Source organism: Anomaloglossus baeobatrachus, chromosome 4, assembly GCF_048569485.1.
Source record: "Anomaloglossus baeobatrachus isolate aAnoBae1 chromosome 4, aAnoBae1.hap1, whole genome shotgun sequence".
NCBI classification, from domain to species: domain Eukaryota; kingdom Metazoa; phylum Chordata; class Amphibia; order Anura; family Aromobatidae; genus Anomaloglossus; species Anomaloglossus baeobatrachus.
Window position 1 is genome coordinate 667,830,461 of NC_134356.1, and position 18,627 is coordinate 667,849,087.

At 47.0% G+C, this 18,627-nt stretch overlaps 1 protein-coding gene across 1 annotated transcript in view; it reads left to right on the top strand.

The window, feature by feature from the left end:
• LOC142302794 (complement C3-like) overlaps window positions 1–18,627 on the top strand; it is a 421,200-nt gene that overhangs the window by 373,133 nt on the left and 29,440 nt on the right. The window contains exons 33-35 of the mRNA XM_075343903.1: window positions 2,640–2,727; window positions 8,028–8,117; window positions 10,795–10,900. Coding sequence (XP_075200018.1) covers window positions 2,640–2,727; window positions 8,028–8,117; window positions 10,795–10,900 — 284 coding nt within the window. The remainder of the gene's footprint in view (window positions 1–2,639; window positions 2,728–8,027; window positions 8,118–10,794; window positions 10,901–18,627) is intronic.

The window sequence follows — 18,627 nt, forward strand, 5'->3', positions numbered from 1 at the left end:
GACATATATACCAGATTTGGGGACATATGTACCAGGATGGAAACATATATACCAGAATAGGAGGCATATTTACCAGGATAGGGATATACTGTATACCAGGATGGGGGGCACATATACCAGGATGGGACATTCATACCATAATGGGGAGCATTTATATCAGGATGGGGTACATATACAGTAAAGCAGGATGGGGAAATATATACCAGGATGAGGGACATATATACCAGGGTAAGCAGATTTATACCAGAATGAGGACATATATATCAGAATGGGGACATATGTACCAGAGTAAGGACATATACCAGGATTAGAGACTTTTATACCAGGGTATGGACAAATATATAAGGATAGTGGACATATATGTCAGTATATAAACATATATATTAGGATGGGGGATGGGGGAACATACATACCAGGGTAAGGACATATATACCATGATAATAACATAGAAACCAGGATAATAATATAATATATATACCAGGATGGGTACATATATACCAGGATGGGGGACATATATATTAGGATGGGGACATATATACCAGAATGGAAATATATATTAGGATAGGAACATCTATATCGGCGTAAGGACATATGTACCAGGATGAAGACATATCTATCAGGATGAGGGACATATATACCAGGGTAAGCACATATATACAAGGATGGGGAAATATCTATCAAGATGGTGACATATATACGAAGATGAGGGACATATATACCAGGGTAAGCAGATTTATACCAGGATGGGGACATATATATTTCAGGATGAGGACATACTGTATATTTCAGGATGAGGGGTATATATACCAGGATGGGGTACATATAGAGTACACCAGGATGGGGTATGTGATGCCCTGGACTAGCCATGTAGTCACAATTAGCTCCCCGCATAACACCTGTCCCCTAAAAAGGTGTCATCAGCCAACCATTAAACTCTAGTCACCCCTCTCAGGGCTTGATGAGCACACCAGGGGGCGGAGCCAGGCAGTTGGCCACGCCCACCGAGGAGTTTAGAGGGCCTGAGTCAGGAGAGAACGCACATTAGTTCAGGAGGTGGAGTAACGTGGAAGCAGGCCTGTGTGTTAGGTCTGCAACAATCTGACAGGTGCCAGGGTTGGAGCCTGAGCACCTCTGGCTAGGAGGCAAGCGGTGGCCTCAACCTGCAGGAGCCGGGTAGACGGCTCGGTGGAACCGTGGTGGACCGGGACACGGTAGTGGCCCACCGATACTGACCCGGGGAACCGACTCGGAAATCGGAGCACAAAGGGGGTACTCAGACCCTGAAACGAGGTCCAGAAGCCACTGAACCGAGTTAATTAACTGATTATGGTCTGGACTATAGGTCCTTTCCCACCCAAAATCGTGAATGAAGACAACAGCCTAACGAGGGGCATTGAAAGCCACCGCACAGGCAGAGAGATCCCACAGGCCAGCGTCTGCGGGCAAAAGGGCTTTCCCGACATTCACAAAGCCGGGGAGCGGACTCCCATCGCTGAAGCGCAGGCTGTCCACAGATACACAACATGGTGCAGGAGAAAGGCAGAGATCACCAACCGGGTGGGGAAACAGACGCAGCCAGCTGCGGGCACCGACCACCATCAACTTGGTTTACCAGAGACTTGTGTGTGTTTATTAACGTGAATACAACAGTGCCCTCTGGCCGCGCACCTCCCTGCACCGCCCAACCAAACTGCTCCCACAATGGGTCCCGGGGCCACCATCCCTACCCACGGAGGGGTTAACAAGTTTCTGCGCAACATCTCCCCCGGGTGCCCCGTAAACAGCAGCAGTGGTGTCCACCTTCACCACATTCCGTGGGTGGCATCACGAACTTAACACGGCTCCGGCCGTACACCTACGTCCCCTAAACCGCCAGCCCCTTTCAGATCGGAATGACCGCAGGGCCTCCGGGTCCGGAGACGCTCGAGCCACCCACCAGCGAGCCCGGATCCGAGCCACTCGGTTGCAGCCGAGCGTGGGGCGGTACAGATACATACCAGAATGACAAAAATGTATACCAGGGTAAGCACATATATGTGAGGATGGGGGACACATACTGTATATTAAGTTGGGAACATATATATCAGGATGGGGACATATATATGAAGATGGGACATTTATATGAAGATGGGACATATATATCAGGATGGGGACATGTATTTCTCTTATCCTTATATACATGTCAAGATGGGCATATATTTACCAGGATGAGGGACATATTTACCAGGAACAGGAAAATATATTCCAGGATGGAGGACATATACACCAGAATGGGGAACATATATACTTGGAAGGGGCCAAGAATGGAACATTATCACATAACAGTGCCAACAGCAGATCCCCCTATATCAGTGCATCATGACCACATTTTTTGGTGTAATTTTTTTATATATTTCTCCTCTATAATTTAGGTGTATTTTATGTTCAAAAACATGGAAAATAAATCTCATGAAAGCTGTACTGTTTTCTTTTAATACTGCAGAAATTGACCGGTTGTGCATCATTGAAATTTGTACAATCTTAATTTCTCTAGCTGTAAATATGTGTTATATCAAGATGAGAAAGTCACCAAAACCCAGTGAAATTTAGCAGTTTGTTTTCTTCTCGCATCGATAGACTGTTAATTTTTTTTTTTTAAGATTTCTGCAGAACCAAGATGCGGGCATGACCATCCTGGACATTTCCATGATGACTGGTTATGCAGCAGATATAAACGAGCTTAATAAGGTGAGTAGAAATCAGGGGTAAGACTTTCTTCCTCAAACGTTTAACAGTGGTTCAATTTGAACATCAGAGTAAATCCTACAAGAAAGGGACCAAAGTATCCAAATCTGAAGAGTAGATGGTTGGGAAACTTCAGGGAGTTTGTTCTACATATAATAGTTATTTAACAACAATACACATGAAAATCGTCCCCAAATAGTTTCTCCCTATAAACGTTCTCCTTATCTGTTCATCAGGTACATTCATCATGTGTAAAAGAAACAACCATTTGTGTTCGATCTTTCACTAACGACACATCCAAACACCGGCAATACTCGTCCAAGCACCGCGAGTACCTGAACGCCCCGATGCTCGAATGAGAGGCAGAAAGGAACCAAAGCAGAGCCATGGGCATAGTGACTCATGACTCTCCTTCGCAGGGCAACAGTGGGTTAATATAGCTGTAGGGTGCAGAGCGGGTTCTTGTGCGATCAATAGTTTAGGGTTTGGATTATGATGTCCAGGGGGGGGTTAGAAGGAGTTAGCAATAGGTATATATGTTCAGGGGAGGAGGGTGGCCATCATAACGACGCATGTTACCACCAGTGAAGTTCCCGCCCTATAGTTAATCTCTTGTGGGAGTGGTTAATCTCTTGGGGGAGTGGTTAATCTCTTGGGGGAGTAGCAGGGATAATGGTTTCCAGAATTGTTTTGCTGGGGTCATTTTGGTGAGCAATGGTGAAGGGGGCTTCTTGGAGTTGATGGGAAAGTTGGGATGGGGGAGTGGTACATCGGGTGGATGGTGACCAACCTCCCCCATCTATTTGGAATGGTTATTGCCTGGCGGACTTTGGCACTCTCAGGGTGGGGTCCACTGGGAGTTGGTGGTTTGGTTATGGTTTTCCGGCAGCAGAGGTGCCCCTGAGCTTGTGGTCACAGCTGGGGGAAAAACGCCGCGTTGGTTGATAAATATTATTTGGTTGTCCGTCAAGCGTTTTGGGGCTCCAAGAACCTCCCTTGTACATAAATAGTTATTTATCTATGTTATGTTTGTTAATAAAAGGGGTTGATTAGGCAAATTTATCCAAAAATTATGGTATGTGGTTATTTAAGGGAATTTGGGAGCGGTAGTTGATGGGTAGTTAAGGGGGAAGTTACTTAAGAGGGATGGAAGCATCTGCAATAGGCCAGTCATGCCCATCGTTAGTCGTGAGCAATCTCTGTGAGTTCTCTGTGGCCGGAAGTCCCATCGTCGTGTTCACTTTAGGCCAGTTTTTCCAGACACAAGCAGGTAAAGACCCCAGAGCATAATAGGGAACATTGAATTTGCAGAGAAAATCTTTGGGTGCATATTAATCCAATGTTTGTGATGTCTATTTTTACACATTGATTGAATAAATTTTATGAATTGAGATTTCTTGAGTGAGGGAATATGAATCTGTGTGGAGAGGTGGTAACTTGTTTTCAGCAGACAGCCCTTTTAACTATAACAGCCATAGTGTAGTTAAATAATGGTACCATATACTGCCAATATAAATGTATATACATAAAATAACGCCTAAATAAAACTTCAATGTCTCAAAAACACAATGACTAAAAGTTTTGGGTAGATCATGGCAATGAACTTTTAAGTGTTACTCTTAAGCGGGCTTTACACGCTGCGACATCGCTAATGCGGAGTCGTTGGGGTCACGGATTTTGTGACGCACATCCGGCCGCATTAGCGATGCCGTTGCGTGTGACACCGTTTAGCGATTTTGCATCGTTGCAAAAACGTGCAAAATCGCTAATCGGCTACACGGGGGTCCATTCTCAGAAATCGTTACTTCAGCAGTAACGAAGTTGTTCGTCGTTCCTGCGGCAGCACACATCGCTGCGTGTGACGCCGCAGGAACGAGGAAGCTCCCCTTACCTGCCTCCCGGCTGCTATGCAGAAGGAAGGAGGTGGGCGGGATGTTACGTCCCGCTCATCTCCGCCCCTCCGCTGCTATTGGGCGGCGGTTCAGTGACGTTTCAGTGACGTCGCTGTGACGCCGCACGGACCGCCCCCTTAGAAAGGAGGCGGTTTGCCGGTCACAGCGACGTCGCCGGACAGGTAAGTATGTGTGACGGCTCTGGGCGATGTTGTGCGGCACGGGCAGCGATATGCCCGTGTCGCGCAACAGATGGGGGCGGGTGCGCACACTAGCGATATCGGGACCGATATCGCAGTGTGTAAAGTAGCCTTTAGGGTGCAGTCAGGTGGTCATATAAATGAAACTGAAATCAGATCCTAGTGTGTGGACTGGCTGTCAGCTCTCCCAATCCGAGCATCAAAAGGCCCCGTTACACGCAATGACATATCTAACGATATGTCGTTGGGGGTCACGGAATTCGTGCCGCACATCCAGCGTCGTTAGCGACTTCGTTGCGTGTAACAGCTCCGAGCGAGTGTTAACAATCAAAAATACTCACCTAATCGTTGATCGTTGACACGTCGTTCATTTTCAAAATCTCGTTGGTCATTGTGGACGCAGGTTGTTCGTCGTTCCTGAGGCAGCGCACATCGCTACGTGTGACACCCCGGGAATGACGAACAACAGCGTTCCTGTGTCCTCCGGTAAAGAGGTGGGCGTGTCGTTAATGCGGCTGGTCATCTATTGGTCAGCCGCTGTGTGACGTCGAACAGCGCATAAACCTCCCCCTTAACGAAGAGGTTGCTCACCGCCCACAGCGACATCGCTAGGAAGGTAAGTACGTGTGACAATTGTTAGCGATATTGTGCTCCACGGGCAGCGATATGCTGGTGACGCACAAACGACGGTGGCGGCTGCTATCACGAGCGGCATCGCTAGCGATGTCGCTGCATATAAAGCCCCCTAAAGCTTCATGTTTCTCTATGCAGCTGTCACGCTCAGGTAAGGAGAGCCACCAGCCAGTCAATGCTCTGTGTTACAATCTTACTCCAATTTTTACGACCGACTCACTACACTCATTGGTCCGTTTTTTGGGGGATAATTTAGTCCAGGTGATCTAATTATTTGATGTCCATATCACATTTTTCTTGGAAGCACTATAGATACAGTTGTTTTATTTTATGGCCGACTTGCTGGACCACTTGTTTGGTAGTGTCAATCAGAGTAATTTGAACACCATGATAAAAACGATTACCTTGAATGTCTTTACTTATTTTTATAAGGCCATGTGGACACAATATTTGGTGAGTTTTTAAGCCTCAGTATTTAAACGTGAAAGCCAGGAGTGGCTGAGAAATTCAGAAGTGGTGCCCGTGTTTCTTTTCTACTTTTCCACTGATTGTACCACTCCTGATTTTCATTATAAGTACTGAGGTAAGGGGTTCGTTTTCTCCTTGTGGAGAGTGACATGCCAGGTCTGGTATACCAGTATGAGGAGACTTAAATACCTTCCATGCTCCTCTGGGAAATTAAATATGCAAATTACCTCTTCAGAGCGAAAGAGGACTTGTTCCGCCTATTGGAAGTAGTAATCTTAAAAGTCAATATCAACCTTTGAACAAGCCTTGTTATATGACATAGGATATAAACCAAATCAGAATTTGAGTTTGCAGACACTGTGTTTACTGATATTGTCTCTCGTCATTGCAAAGTATGAGATCTGATTAGGCTAGGTGTGTGTCAATGGGTATGTCGGGGTAACTAGAACAGGAACCTCTAAACTGGTCCTCAGACTAGAGACCCTGTGCTGTCCCTTATCTCAGAGGTAAGTTTGATGGTAGCCAGGTCTTGGCCGCCGGCGTGACCCTAACTCCTGTCTAAACCCTGCTCTAACACCCCTCTCCCTCACCCAAGGAGAGGACCAGGAGTGGAGAAGCAAAGCCCACAAATAGCACAGACGGGAAAAACCAAAACACATGCACACTGCAATTAAATACAAGGGAGAGACAATATGTGCCCAGGAAGAAATAAAACAGAGGGAGAAAATAAACTACCAACAGAGGTATTTCCACACAACAGCAAAGCATACAACAGATCATCAGGCTCTGGATCACTACAATAAGGACCCGTATCGCTGAAACAACGTTGAGCTTTATTCGGCGAGGAGCAACCGGATCCAGTACCTTTTTAAAGAGTGAAGGCGGCTCTGACAGGTCATAGCATTCTGAGCGCCTAGCAGCAGTTCACAAAGCTAGCAGTAATTAACTCCTGCTAGACTGGAGAGCAGTGAAGCTAAAACAGCCAACGCCCGAGTCAGGCTGAGCAACTAAGAGACCTAAGGTTGCTTGTCTGATTGTGCGGTATGAATAGAGCCCAAAGCCACCATGACACCCAGCGAGTGCAAAGCCAAACACTACATGACAGTGAGAGGCTAAGACTGGGATCTAAAGGCCGCTTTACACGCTGTGACATCGCTCCAGCGATGTCGTTGGGGTCACGGAATTTGTGACGCACATCCGGTCGCTTTAGCGATGTCGTTGCGTGTGACACCTATGAGCGATTTTGAATCGTCACAAAAACGTTCAAAGTCATCGGTGACATGCCCCCCTAATCTCTATTATCACTGCTGCTGCAGTAACAATGTTGTTCTCCGTTCCTGCGGCAGCACACATCGCTATGTATGACACCGCAGGAACAAGGAACGGAAGGAGGTGGGTGGGATGTTACGTCCCGCTCATCTCCGCCCCTCCGCTTCGATTGGGTGGTGGTTCAGTGACGCTGCTGTGACGTCGCTGTGACGCTGAACGAACCGCCCCCTTAGAAAGGAGGCGGTTCGCCGGTCACAGCGACGTCGCTAGGCAGGTAAGTAGTGTGACGGGTCCGCGCGATGTTGTGCGCCGCGGGCAGTGATTTGCCCGTGTTGCACAACCGATGGGGGCGGGTACCCACGCTACCGATATCGGTACCGATATTGCAGCGTGTAAAGCGGCCTTAAGAGTTACGGTAGGTTTCATCCTTGCAGATGCTAGTATGAGGAGACTTAAATGCCTTGCATGCTCCTGGGAAATTAAATATGGAAATTACTTTGCACTGAAGAGAGGCAATACCCCAAAACATGGTGTGTCCAAATTGAGAATCTGGTTTGGCTTATATATCCTAACTCATATGGCAAGGATCATTAAAGGGTCCATATTGACTTTTAGGACTTTACTTCCAATAGTTGGCCCTACAGTTCAAGTCCTCCTTCGCTCTGGAGAGGCAGTTTGTATGTTTGAATACTGAGATAAAATAAACTCGTGTGTGAACTTGGCCTTACTTGGAGCCCCTTTGATTTATTGGTCCCATCTATTGCTATATCTTTGTCTATTAGCATCTTTGCATATATTATATGATCTTTTGGAGATTTTAAAAAAGTGACTTTGTTTCCAGCTTAGCAGAGGAGTGGACCGATACATCTCCAACTTTGAGATCAACAAAGACGCATTTGATAAAGGAACATTGATTCTGTACCTTGACCAGGTAAGATGTTGCTTTTTGTTTTGCATTCCCAGGGTGGGTTTTCCATTGAGGATATTTAAGGATATGCCATAAAGATTCATGTTGAGAACATCCATTAAAAGTAATCTGTCACCAGATTTTTGTTGCCTAATCTGAGAGTAGGATGGTATCGGCATTGAGACAGATTTCTATAATGTATCACTTGCTAGCCTGCCTGCTACAGTTTTGAAAAAATCCCTGTTTTATCTGTTAGAACTCTATCAGATCTCTGAATGCTAAGCCCTGTTTACACCACCGACACCATTAATTGCCAGCTTGCTATGTACACTGTGAATAGGCAGAAAGCTGACAGTAGTAATGATAGAGTTATACAGAGCTAATGTATATGGAAGACATCATGGCAGTAGAATAAAACAGTGATTTTATCAAAACTATGGCAAGCAACAGAGAAAGTGACACAATTCAGGGATCAGTGCCTTTGCCTCTATATTTTGCTGCGCTCATATTAATCAGTAAAAACCTGGTGATAGATAGTCTTTAAACCTTGTCTGGTACCAACCCAAAAAAAAAAAATCACTAGTGGTACAATGGGGTCAATATGAGCCCACCACTAGAGATTAGTGAACCCATGGACGTTTTGTTCGGCGGGTTTAGCTGAACTTTTGAAAAAGTTTGGATTAGGACACCAACTTGACCTGAACCCCAATAGAAGTCACTCATTTGGCAGTTGGCAGTTCGGGTCTCCGCCCACATGCAGCCAGCCATAAACAGTTCGCTTCCGGGGGCAGGTGGGTGGGCGAGGTTTTACCATTTCCTTTTTTGTTTGGTGCACTCTACATCCAATCACGCTGTTGTTACCCTCAGTCATAGACAATCAAACACCGCAAGGTGCTAGTTGAAAACACATTACAACTACAAAACATATACAGCTGCACACTGAAATGTTAACAATGAATAAGGGAACTCTGATATTGCATTACTGCTATAGGAATATTTGAAAAAGAGAGATATTTAGCTTATGTACTGGCCAATGCATGTGAGCCCATTCACCACGGCAAGGTAATCTCTGTATACTGGGAACCTAGCCTGTAATGCCACTATATGGGTTAAATTATCAAAATAGCAGCTGCACTCAAGTAGAGGGAGGGAAAAAAAAGCAAAGAGATGTATATGGTGAACATTGGAATGTGAAAATGCATTACTGCAAAGAAAACATGAAAAATGTGAAAAAAAATGTTTGGGAAAAAATGAGTTATTTTGCAAATAAAATTTGCCAAGTTTAACTGAGCCCAGTTACCACACCAAGGTATTACACTCAACTGGGTCCTATGAGATTAAGAAGTGCGGGTATTTTTTTCTAGTTTGTATTATGGAGTCATGTCCTTTGTCTGCGCACTCCTCAAAGTTATTTCAGGTGTTCTTAATTTTCCTTTTGCAGATTCTATTCTAGCCGTTATAATAGTTCAGTTTGGACAAGAGAGGCATAGCAATTAGATTAGGACTCAGTTGAGAGTAACACCTTGGCATGGTAACTGGGCTCAATTAAACTTAGCCAATTTTATTTGTAAAATAACTCATTTTTTCCCCAAATTTTTTTTCACATTTTTCATGTTTTCTTTGCAGTAGTGCATTTTCACATTCCAGTGTTCACCATATACATATTTTTGCATTTTTTCCCCTTCCCTCTACTTGAGTGCAGCTGCTATTTTGATAATGTATGTTATGTTAAGTTTGTACCAGTTCAGACTATAAGATTTAGGAAGTGCTGACAATTCTTGTATTTACTATCTGGGTTAAAAGCCTCCATGCCTGCGCAGCTAGATTCCAGCTATAAAGGGGAGTGAACACAGCCTGGTCATAGGGTGGAGTACTCAATTAGAAAGGCATGCACTATAAATATATAAAAAGACTGACCCACACAACATTTCAGGTTAGGGTCTCAGTATACAGAGATTACCTTGCTGTGGTGACCGGGCTCACATGCATTGGCTAATAGATAAGCTAAATATCTCTCTTTTTTCAAATATTCCCATTTCAGAGTGCAGCTGTATGTGTTTTGTAGTTAGGATTTTCTAATAAACATGTGAAGAATTGACATTTACGTCAAACATGGTCACGTGTGGAGTGATCAAAATGTACAATTTTCATATTTGGAATCATCTGCAGTGAACTACTGCTTTATTATTCATTTTTCTGTAATGTTACTCAATCTTATTTTCTTTGCCAAATTTGTCTCTTACAAAAAAAAATATAATTTTTTTTGTACAATACAAACAGGTACCATGGGGGTCATGGTGACCCCCACCATCCCTTATGCTTATATAGCTCTAAACTAAAAAGAGTAAAACTGAAAATAGCCGGTGCAGTTTATCAGTTCAGCCTTCATAAGAAAATACATGAGATGCCAGAATCCCGTGCATCAATGTGTTGGCAACTACATATTGACCCCATAGTACCAGACAAGGGTTAATGGGGTTTAATGGATTGCTTGCATTGTTTCCATAATAACTAAGACAGTTACCTTTGAATGAACTGGTGATCATCCTTTGCAAAAAAAATTAAAAAACAAAATCATAGTTCCATAGTTCGATATTGTATAGATAAGAAAATGTAAATAATCATCCATCATTTTCTTTGCTAAGCTTCCTATGCAGCATTATTTATTTGTGAGTTGTTTTTTTTCATTATTTAATTTTAGGTTTCTCACACGGAAGAGGATTGTCTGAAATTCAACCTTCATCAATATTTTGAAGTGGGACTTATCCAGCCGGGATCGGTCACAGTTTACGACTATTACTCTCCCGGTAAACTCATCACAGTAATCTTTTTAAATACAAGATACAGAAGATACAGGAAAAAAATGAAACTCTTTAGTCAGTTATGCGATCTAATATATAAATCTGAGTGTATGTATGTACGTATGTATGTATGTGAGTGTGTCTGCTAAAGGAATTTGCACCGTCGCATGTACATTCACAAAATTTTGCACAGACACTCCACTTGACTCAGGGAACGTCATAGACCATGAGGGGAAATTTTAACCTCGCGCTTTACAGTTATTCGCCAAAAAACCTGCCTCCATTAAAGTCAATGGAGCTTTGAGCCACAATGCAACCAGAACTTCAGAAGAATGTTGGTGTATCCCAATGCAGCCAGGGAAAGAGACAGATAATGAAAGAGACAGAGATAGAGAGACAGACAGGGAAAGAGACAGAGAGACAGACAAGGAAAGAGACAGAAAAAGAGAGAGACAGAAAGACACAGACAGAGAGGGAGACAGACAGCGACTGGGAGAGAAACTGAGAGACAGTTACTATCCCGGGCAACGCCCGGGTGCTACAGTCAGTATACTATAAACAACAAGGTAAAGCCTGCTTTACACGTGTCAATTTCGCATACGAAATCGTATGCGATTTGACACACCCCCATCGTATGTGCGGCACGTTCCATTTGTTGACTGTGTCGCACAAACGATTATTTCCCGTTACACGTACTTACCCGTCCATACGGGGAGGGACGTTCGGCGTCACCGCGACTCACGCGGCAGCTGGCCAATAGAAGCGGAGAGGCGGAGATGAGAGGGACATAAACATCCCGCCCACCTCCTTCCTTCCGCATAGCTGGCGGGAGCTGCGGGACGCAGGTAAGATCTGTTCATCATTCCCGGGGTGTCACACACAGCGATGTGCGCTGCCTCGGGAACATTGAACAACCTAACGTTCAGTTTTTAGCAATTGAACGACGTGCATGCGATGAATGGTTTTTCGTTCAATCGCAGTCACACGCAGGTTTTACACGCTACAATATAACTTACGATGCCGGATGTGCGTCACTTACGACGTGACCCCGCCGACACATCGTAAGATATATTGCAGCGTGTAAAGCGGGCTTAAGTGTAAGCAATCAGACAATGGCAGGTTCAATTCTATTAAGGGGACTAACAGGATAAACAATAGAAAAGTTTAAAATTAAAAAAAAAATGTAAACTCTCCCTTATTTCCCAGAATATTAAAAATACACATATTTTGCATCGCTGCATCTAGAAAAATCTGATCTATCAAAATATAAAATTACTTGAGCTGATTGGTAAAAATTAAAAAAAAGAAAAACAACAACAGAACAGAACTATTGCTAAAAAAAAGCAATAAAAAGTATTCAAAGAATAGTTTGTATAAATAAAAATAGCATAAAAAAACCGAGTTCTCAGGCAGAGCTATTGATGGCAATATAAAAAAGTAAACGGTCTTGGAATATGGAGTTTTCTAAACCCTTCAACCCCCGGCGATTTTTACATTTTCGTTTTTTCCTCCCCTTCTTTGAGAGTCACAACTTTTTTATTTTTCCAGCAATATAACCATACAAGGGTTTGTTTGTTTTTGCAGGATGAGTTGCATTTTTAGACAAAAAGACTGATGGCACTCACCAAACTGCAATGTGAACATGGGCATAACTGAGCATGACATAAAATTACAAAAAAAGACAGCTTGCACTCTGAAATGCTAAAGCAGGAAAGCCATGACTGTAAGAATATAGATATGAATAACTGCTAAGGAAATCTAAAAATAATGGATATTTAGCATACAAAAATGGCCATTTTTATATCTGCCCAGTCGCCACGTCACGACATATCTTGTAACTGGGTACCTAACTACATATCACCTGACCGTGCACCCCTCCCCCACTAGCCACAGGTGATTTTATCCTATATAGCAGGTTCCTAGTGGGAGAGGGGTGCACAGTCAGTAGGTATGTAGGTAGGTACCCAGTTACAAGATATGCTGTGACGTGGCGACTGGGCAGATATAAAAATGGCTGATTTTGTATGCTAAATATCTCATTTTTCTTTTTCCTTACCATCATTGCCTATCTATAATCATACAATCATGGTTTTCATGCTTTAGCATTTCAGAGTGCAGCTGTCTCTATTTTTTGGAGTTGTATTTTTAATGACTCATTCATTCTGCCTCATATTATACAGGAAAACATGTAACAAATTCCAAGTGCAGTGAAAGTGTTAAAAAGTGCAAATTCATGATTTCTTTTTTGCGCTTTTTATTTACATTGTTGAAAATATGGTAAAACACACCTGGCACTGTGATTCCCCAAGTCAGTACGAGCTCATAGATACCAAATATGTCTAAAAAAATTCAGAAGTTTGTCTAAAAAATGCACGTTAGTTGCCATTTCTGAGACCCGTAGCGTTCTCATTTTTCGGGATCTGGGGCTTAATAATGGCTTATTTCTGACATCTTGTGCTGACATTTTTAATTATACAATTTTTGTGTAGTTGTGATGTTGCGATCGCCTGTTATTGCATTTAATGTAATGTCGCAGCAACAAAAAAAAAATCATAATTTTGGCGCTTGTAATTTTTTTCTCACCATGCCGTGTACCGATCAGATTAATTGATTTTATATTTTGATAGATCAGGCATTTCTGAATTCGACGATATCAAATGTCGTGGCTTGGTCATCTTACATTATAGGAAGAACATTTTCTTTGACACAGCCTTGGATTCAGAACTTTGTTTTACTTCCAAAAATAACTCTGAGGAGTTTAATGTTACCCTCCTTGTTTGCAGTGTGTGAAGGATAAAACAAGCTGTAATTTAGGTTCTGATACTAAAGAATATGTCAGATCAATCAACTCTGAGTCACCCTGAGTGACTTTAAAGGTACAGCACTTCCCTATGATGTTATTATAGGGAAGTGCTGTACCTTTAAAGTCACACAGGGTGACTGAGTTGATTGATCTGACATATTGTTTAATAACATCATATGGAAATATAATTCTAGGACACTCAAAGAGCTGCATTGTACTAAGTGCCTTGCTTTGTCCTGAAGGATAATGGTGAAGCACACTAATGAAATGTAACTGAGTACAAAATGCAAGCAGAAAAAAAATAACACGGCTGCACGCACCATCCTATAAGAACATGTTTATTGCGGCATTACATTCAGCGCAGGAGAGAAGCAGGGAGCAAACAGGATGATAGCCATTTTTCTATGTGCTTCAACGGGTCCTACAGGCCGTCACCCTGTTTGTTCATTAGCCCTTTCCCTGAGTCAGTGTGTGAAATGGAAATGGCGTCATAATATTTCCGACTCTTGTAAACTGCTGAGTGTTTGACTTTAGGGGGATCTGCAAGTTTCAGGAAATTCAACTTGAAGACCATCCTCTGCTCATCTCTACCTATATCTCATCCTGGTACAGCAGCTCCCTCCTGTTCATTTTGATCTGTCTTCTCCTCTGTCTTCTGCAGTCTTCTTCATTCTTTTGGCACCTCCAATACTCACTTAAGGGGGCTTTACATGCAACGATATTGTTAACAATATATCGTTGGGGTCACATCGTTAGTGACGCACATCCGGCGTCGTTAGCAATATCGTTGCATGTGACACAAAGGAGCGACAATAAACGATCGCAAAAGCATCAAAAATCGTTGCTCGTTGTCACGTCGTCCATTTTCATAATATCGTTGGTTGCTCATGCCGCTGGTGGTTCGTCGTTCCTGCAGCATCACACATCACTGTGTGTGACACCGCAGGAACAACGACCATCATCCTACCTGCGTCCACCGGAAAGGAGGAAGGAAGGAGGTGGGTGGCATGGTCCGACCGCTCATCTCCTCCCCTCCTCTTCTATTGGGCGAACGTTTTGTGATGTCACTGTGACGCCGAAGGCACCTCCCCCTTGAAGGAGGGATTGTTTCGGCGGTCACAGCGACGTCGCTGAACAGCTATGTGCGTGTGACGCTGCTGTAGCGATATTGTTCGCTACGGCAGCAATCACCACGTGTCGCACGAACGATGGGGGCGGGTGCTATCGCGCTCGACATTGCTAGCAATCGCTAGCGATGTCGCTGTGTGTAAAGTGGCCTTAAGACTCCCGTGTTGTCTTGAAGAGCATCAGTGTCGCGGGCGGAGGAGGGGACGCCGCGCTCTCCCTACTGCTCGGGTCCGGCTGCCGCGGCTGCTGCGGCCTGCTGCTGCTCGGTGGCTCGTGCAATGGGCCGGATCCCGGGGACTCGAGCGGCGCTCCTCGCCCGTGAGTGAAAGGGGATTGGGTTTTGGGATAGTTTATTGTCCGTGACGCCACCCACGGTTGTGGTGATTTGTTAACACCACCGCTGCTCTGTATGGGGAGCCCGGGAGTGATGGTATGGAGCAGCCAGTTGTTGATGTGCCCCTCCGTGGGTAGGGGTTGTGGTGCTCCCGGGGCCCGGTGATGGGATTGGTATGGTGGACAGGCGGGGATGGGGCCTGTGGAGGTGCAGGGGCGCAGGGACACCGCTGTGCCGCACGGCACGGAGGTACTCACTCAGCCAGTAAACACGACACAGTTCTCGGTAAACAAACGGCTGGTTGGACGGGTCCCTCGGACGGTTCACGGTGCTGATGTTCCCTGCAGTTAGCAGTGACGGTCTCTTCCCTGCACCTATGTAAGTCTCTTTGGTAGCGATGGGTCCCCACCGGTTACCCACTCCTCGGCTTCAAGCTGGGCCGAAGGAGCCCTACTTTGCCCGCAGGCGCTGGCCCTGGGAAACTGGTGCCCTGGCGGTGGCGGTGTCTCCCCTTCACGGTCGGGCTCTTGCCTTCAATCGGGACTTGGTTGTTAGGAGAAAGACATCCCCTTCACTGACGGATTTGGCAAATTATGGCGACTCCTAGCCTTGCCGGGATCCGAAAGTCCCCTGCCCTGGTGCTGACTGTTCTTCGTATACTGCTCCGGTACCGCCGGGTCACCACCCGTCCGCGGTCCTTCCAGCAACCTCCGAGCAGTCCCCCTGCAGACTATCACCGCCGTCTGCTGACCTTGCTGTCACAGTCCGGGGCACACACCCGGACCAACTTCAGGCTTGCTTAACTGCCACTTTCTGTCGCCACTCTTACTGTCCTCCTTTACCACTTCACTTCCTTCTACTTTACACTCCTAAACTAGACTCTAGCTCTGCCTGAGCTCAACTCCTCCACTCCACAGCCTGGTTCTTCCCGCCTCCAGGGCTGTGAACTCCTCAGTGGGCGGAGCCAACCGCCTGGCCCACCCCCTGGTGTGGACATCAGCCCCTGGAGGAAGGCAACAAGGATTTTGGGTTAGCTTTGGTGTTCCTGCAGGGAATGTGGGGTGCATGTGGTGTTGTGACCTGTGACCTCTGGCTTGCCCAGGGCGTCACATTCCCCCTTAGCAAAACGCAGACCGTCCTCGGGCTGCCCGTCCAACACCGGTTTTATTTTCCTTTTTGTTTTCTGTAAAAGATAGAAAAACGGTAACATATTTACAATTTATGGCATCATCCCACAGCGGGAGGTTCATTTCTTAAACGTTGCAAACTTTATCACGGTTAACGGTTACGGTCTCCGCTCTCTCCCACCCAAGTAACCTGGCCCTGATGCTGCCCTTAAAGCCCAGGCAGCACCCCTTGACCCCAGTCCAGCACAAGATACCCGAGCGGGATCTGTCCTTCCCCTCCAGAGGGTAGCCACCGGTTCCTGTGGTGGCTGGGCCCCAGCCTGCTCTGCTGTGGTCCCTCCCTCCAACCTGCCTCTCCGGAGGCGGTAAATGCGGAAACGGTACCGGTAACTAAACTTATTTACAAGCCACTTAACGTTTGTGGTTGCCCTGCAAGTTCACGGGCTTGTCCATGAGCAGTTCCTCATGCATAACTTTTCAAATGGTCCCCACGGGGACAACAGTGCCGGCAACGGCCGGTTTCCAAATCACATGCTAATCAGGTGAAGCTTCGGTTCCATTTCACTTATCATTATCTGCAGAACTTTCAAAACAAACACACTGGTGGTCCCAACGGGGACAGTGGAACGGTGCTCCGCTGCCCTTATTCCGAGTCCTCAACATCACCTGAGGGAGGGGGCGCGGCGCTCACACAGGACTCCTGGCTGCCCCTTAGCTTAGCGTCCAGCGCAAACCACCCCCTCTCCCCACAGTGCCGAGTGTACTGCATCAAGTTACGACCGGGATGCTCCTCAGGCAGGTGGGCATTCACATCCCGCCGGGCTATAAACACTTCGGCCTCCAGGCCCGGTTCATAGATGAACCCATAGCCCCGGCAGACATCAAACCGCCGCACCTGCCCTTCGTACAGCGAGCCCCGGACACGGAACGTTGCTTGACGGAGGTTTTCCTTTTCCCGGATTGCACGGGCCACCAGCTCCGCTTTCTTCCTCTCTCTCTCACCGATCTCCGGACCCAACGGTACCGGCTCCCTGTCCCAATACGGCGCTGCTGCGAGCTCCGGCGCACGGGTCGGGCCCCGCAAGACCTGTTTGACGTTGCCCACCGCTGGTACTCTGGGCGTTAGGTCCTGCGGTGACGTGGCCTTAGACGCTGCCTTGCATCGGCAACCCGGCGCAACCTCAGCCGAGGTGTGGGGGATGGGCACAGGGGCTTTCCGCAGTTGGGCCTTCGGCACCGAGCAGGTCATCGGCTCCGGGTCGGGGACTTTCTCGGGGGGTGCCTCCGGTTCGGTTTTCGGGGCTTTCCAGGGCAACACCTCCGGTCGGCTGCGAGCTCCGGCTACAGGTCGGTCCGCCTGGGCGGGCATGCTGGGTATCGCTACCGGTTGCAGTGGTAGCGGGCCTACTGGCGGGGTCATGGCTTCCGAGACGGGTGGCGAGGGAGGCAGCGGGGGGAGAGGGCTTGGACCGGGTCCCTCAGCCGCAGCGGCCGGTCCCTCGGGGACATAGGGGCGTGGGTCACTCACCCTCCCTTCCTCCGCCTCCTCCTCGCGTCTCCGCACGGTTGCTATAACGTCCGCCATGTCGGTCTTCCACTCCTCCATGAGGAGCTGCATCTTGACCTGCAGCCTTTGGTAGAGCTGCGCGGTCCGGATCTCCACCCACGCCGCGGTTCCAGGCGCGGGGGCTACGGTGCTGCGGGACGGCATCCACATGCTGCTGGCGGCTTCTCCCAGGAACAAGATGTTTGCAGAGTCCTGGCGTCTCTGCTTTTATAGCCGCGGCTACATGCGTCCAGCCGCCATTTCGTCCCCCTTAGCCTCTTTCCGGCCCCTCCTCTATCGGGGCGGGGTTTTGGTCTTCGTGCCTCTGCTACTCGAGAAGACACTCGAGCGGGAACTTTTCGCGCCAAAGATGGCGACTTCTGAAATTTTCCGGCCGGATACCTCCGGTGGTCACAAGGCGCACCTCTACCCAACGGCAGAGCGGTAAGATCCTGTTCGTGACGCCAAGTTGTCGCAGGCGGAGGAGGGGACGCCGCGCTGTCCCTACTGCCTGGGTCCGGCTGCCGCGGCTGCTGCGGCCTGCTGCTGCTCGGTGGCTCGAGCGATGGGCCGGATCCCGGGGACTCGAGCGGTGCTCCTCGCCCGTGAGTGAAAGGGGATTGGGTTTTGGGATAGTTTATTGTCCGTGACGCCACCCACGGTTGTGGTGATTTGTTAACACCACCGCTGCTCTGTATGGGGAGCCCGGGAGTGATGGTATGGAGCAGCCAGTTGTTGATGTGCCCCTCCGTGGGTAGGGGTTGTGGTGCTCCCGGGGCCCGGTGATGGGATTGG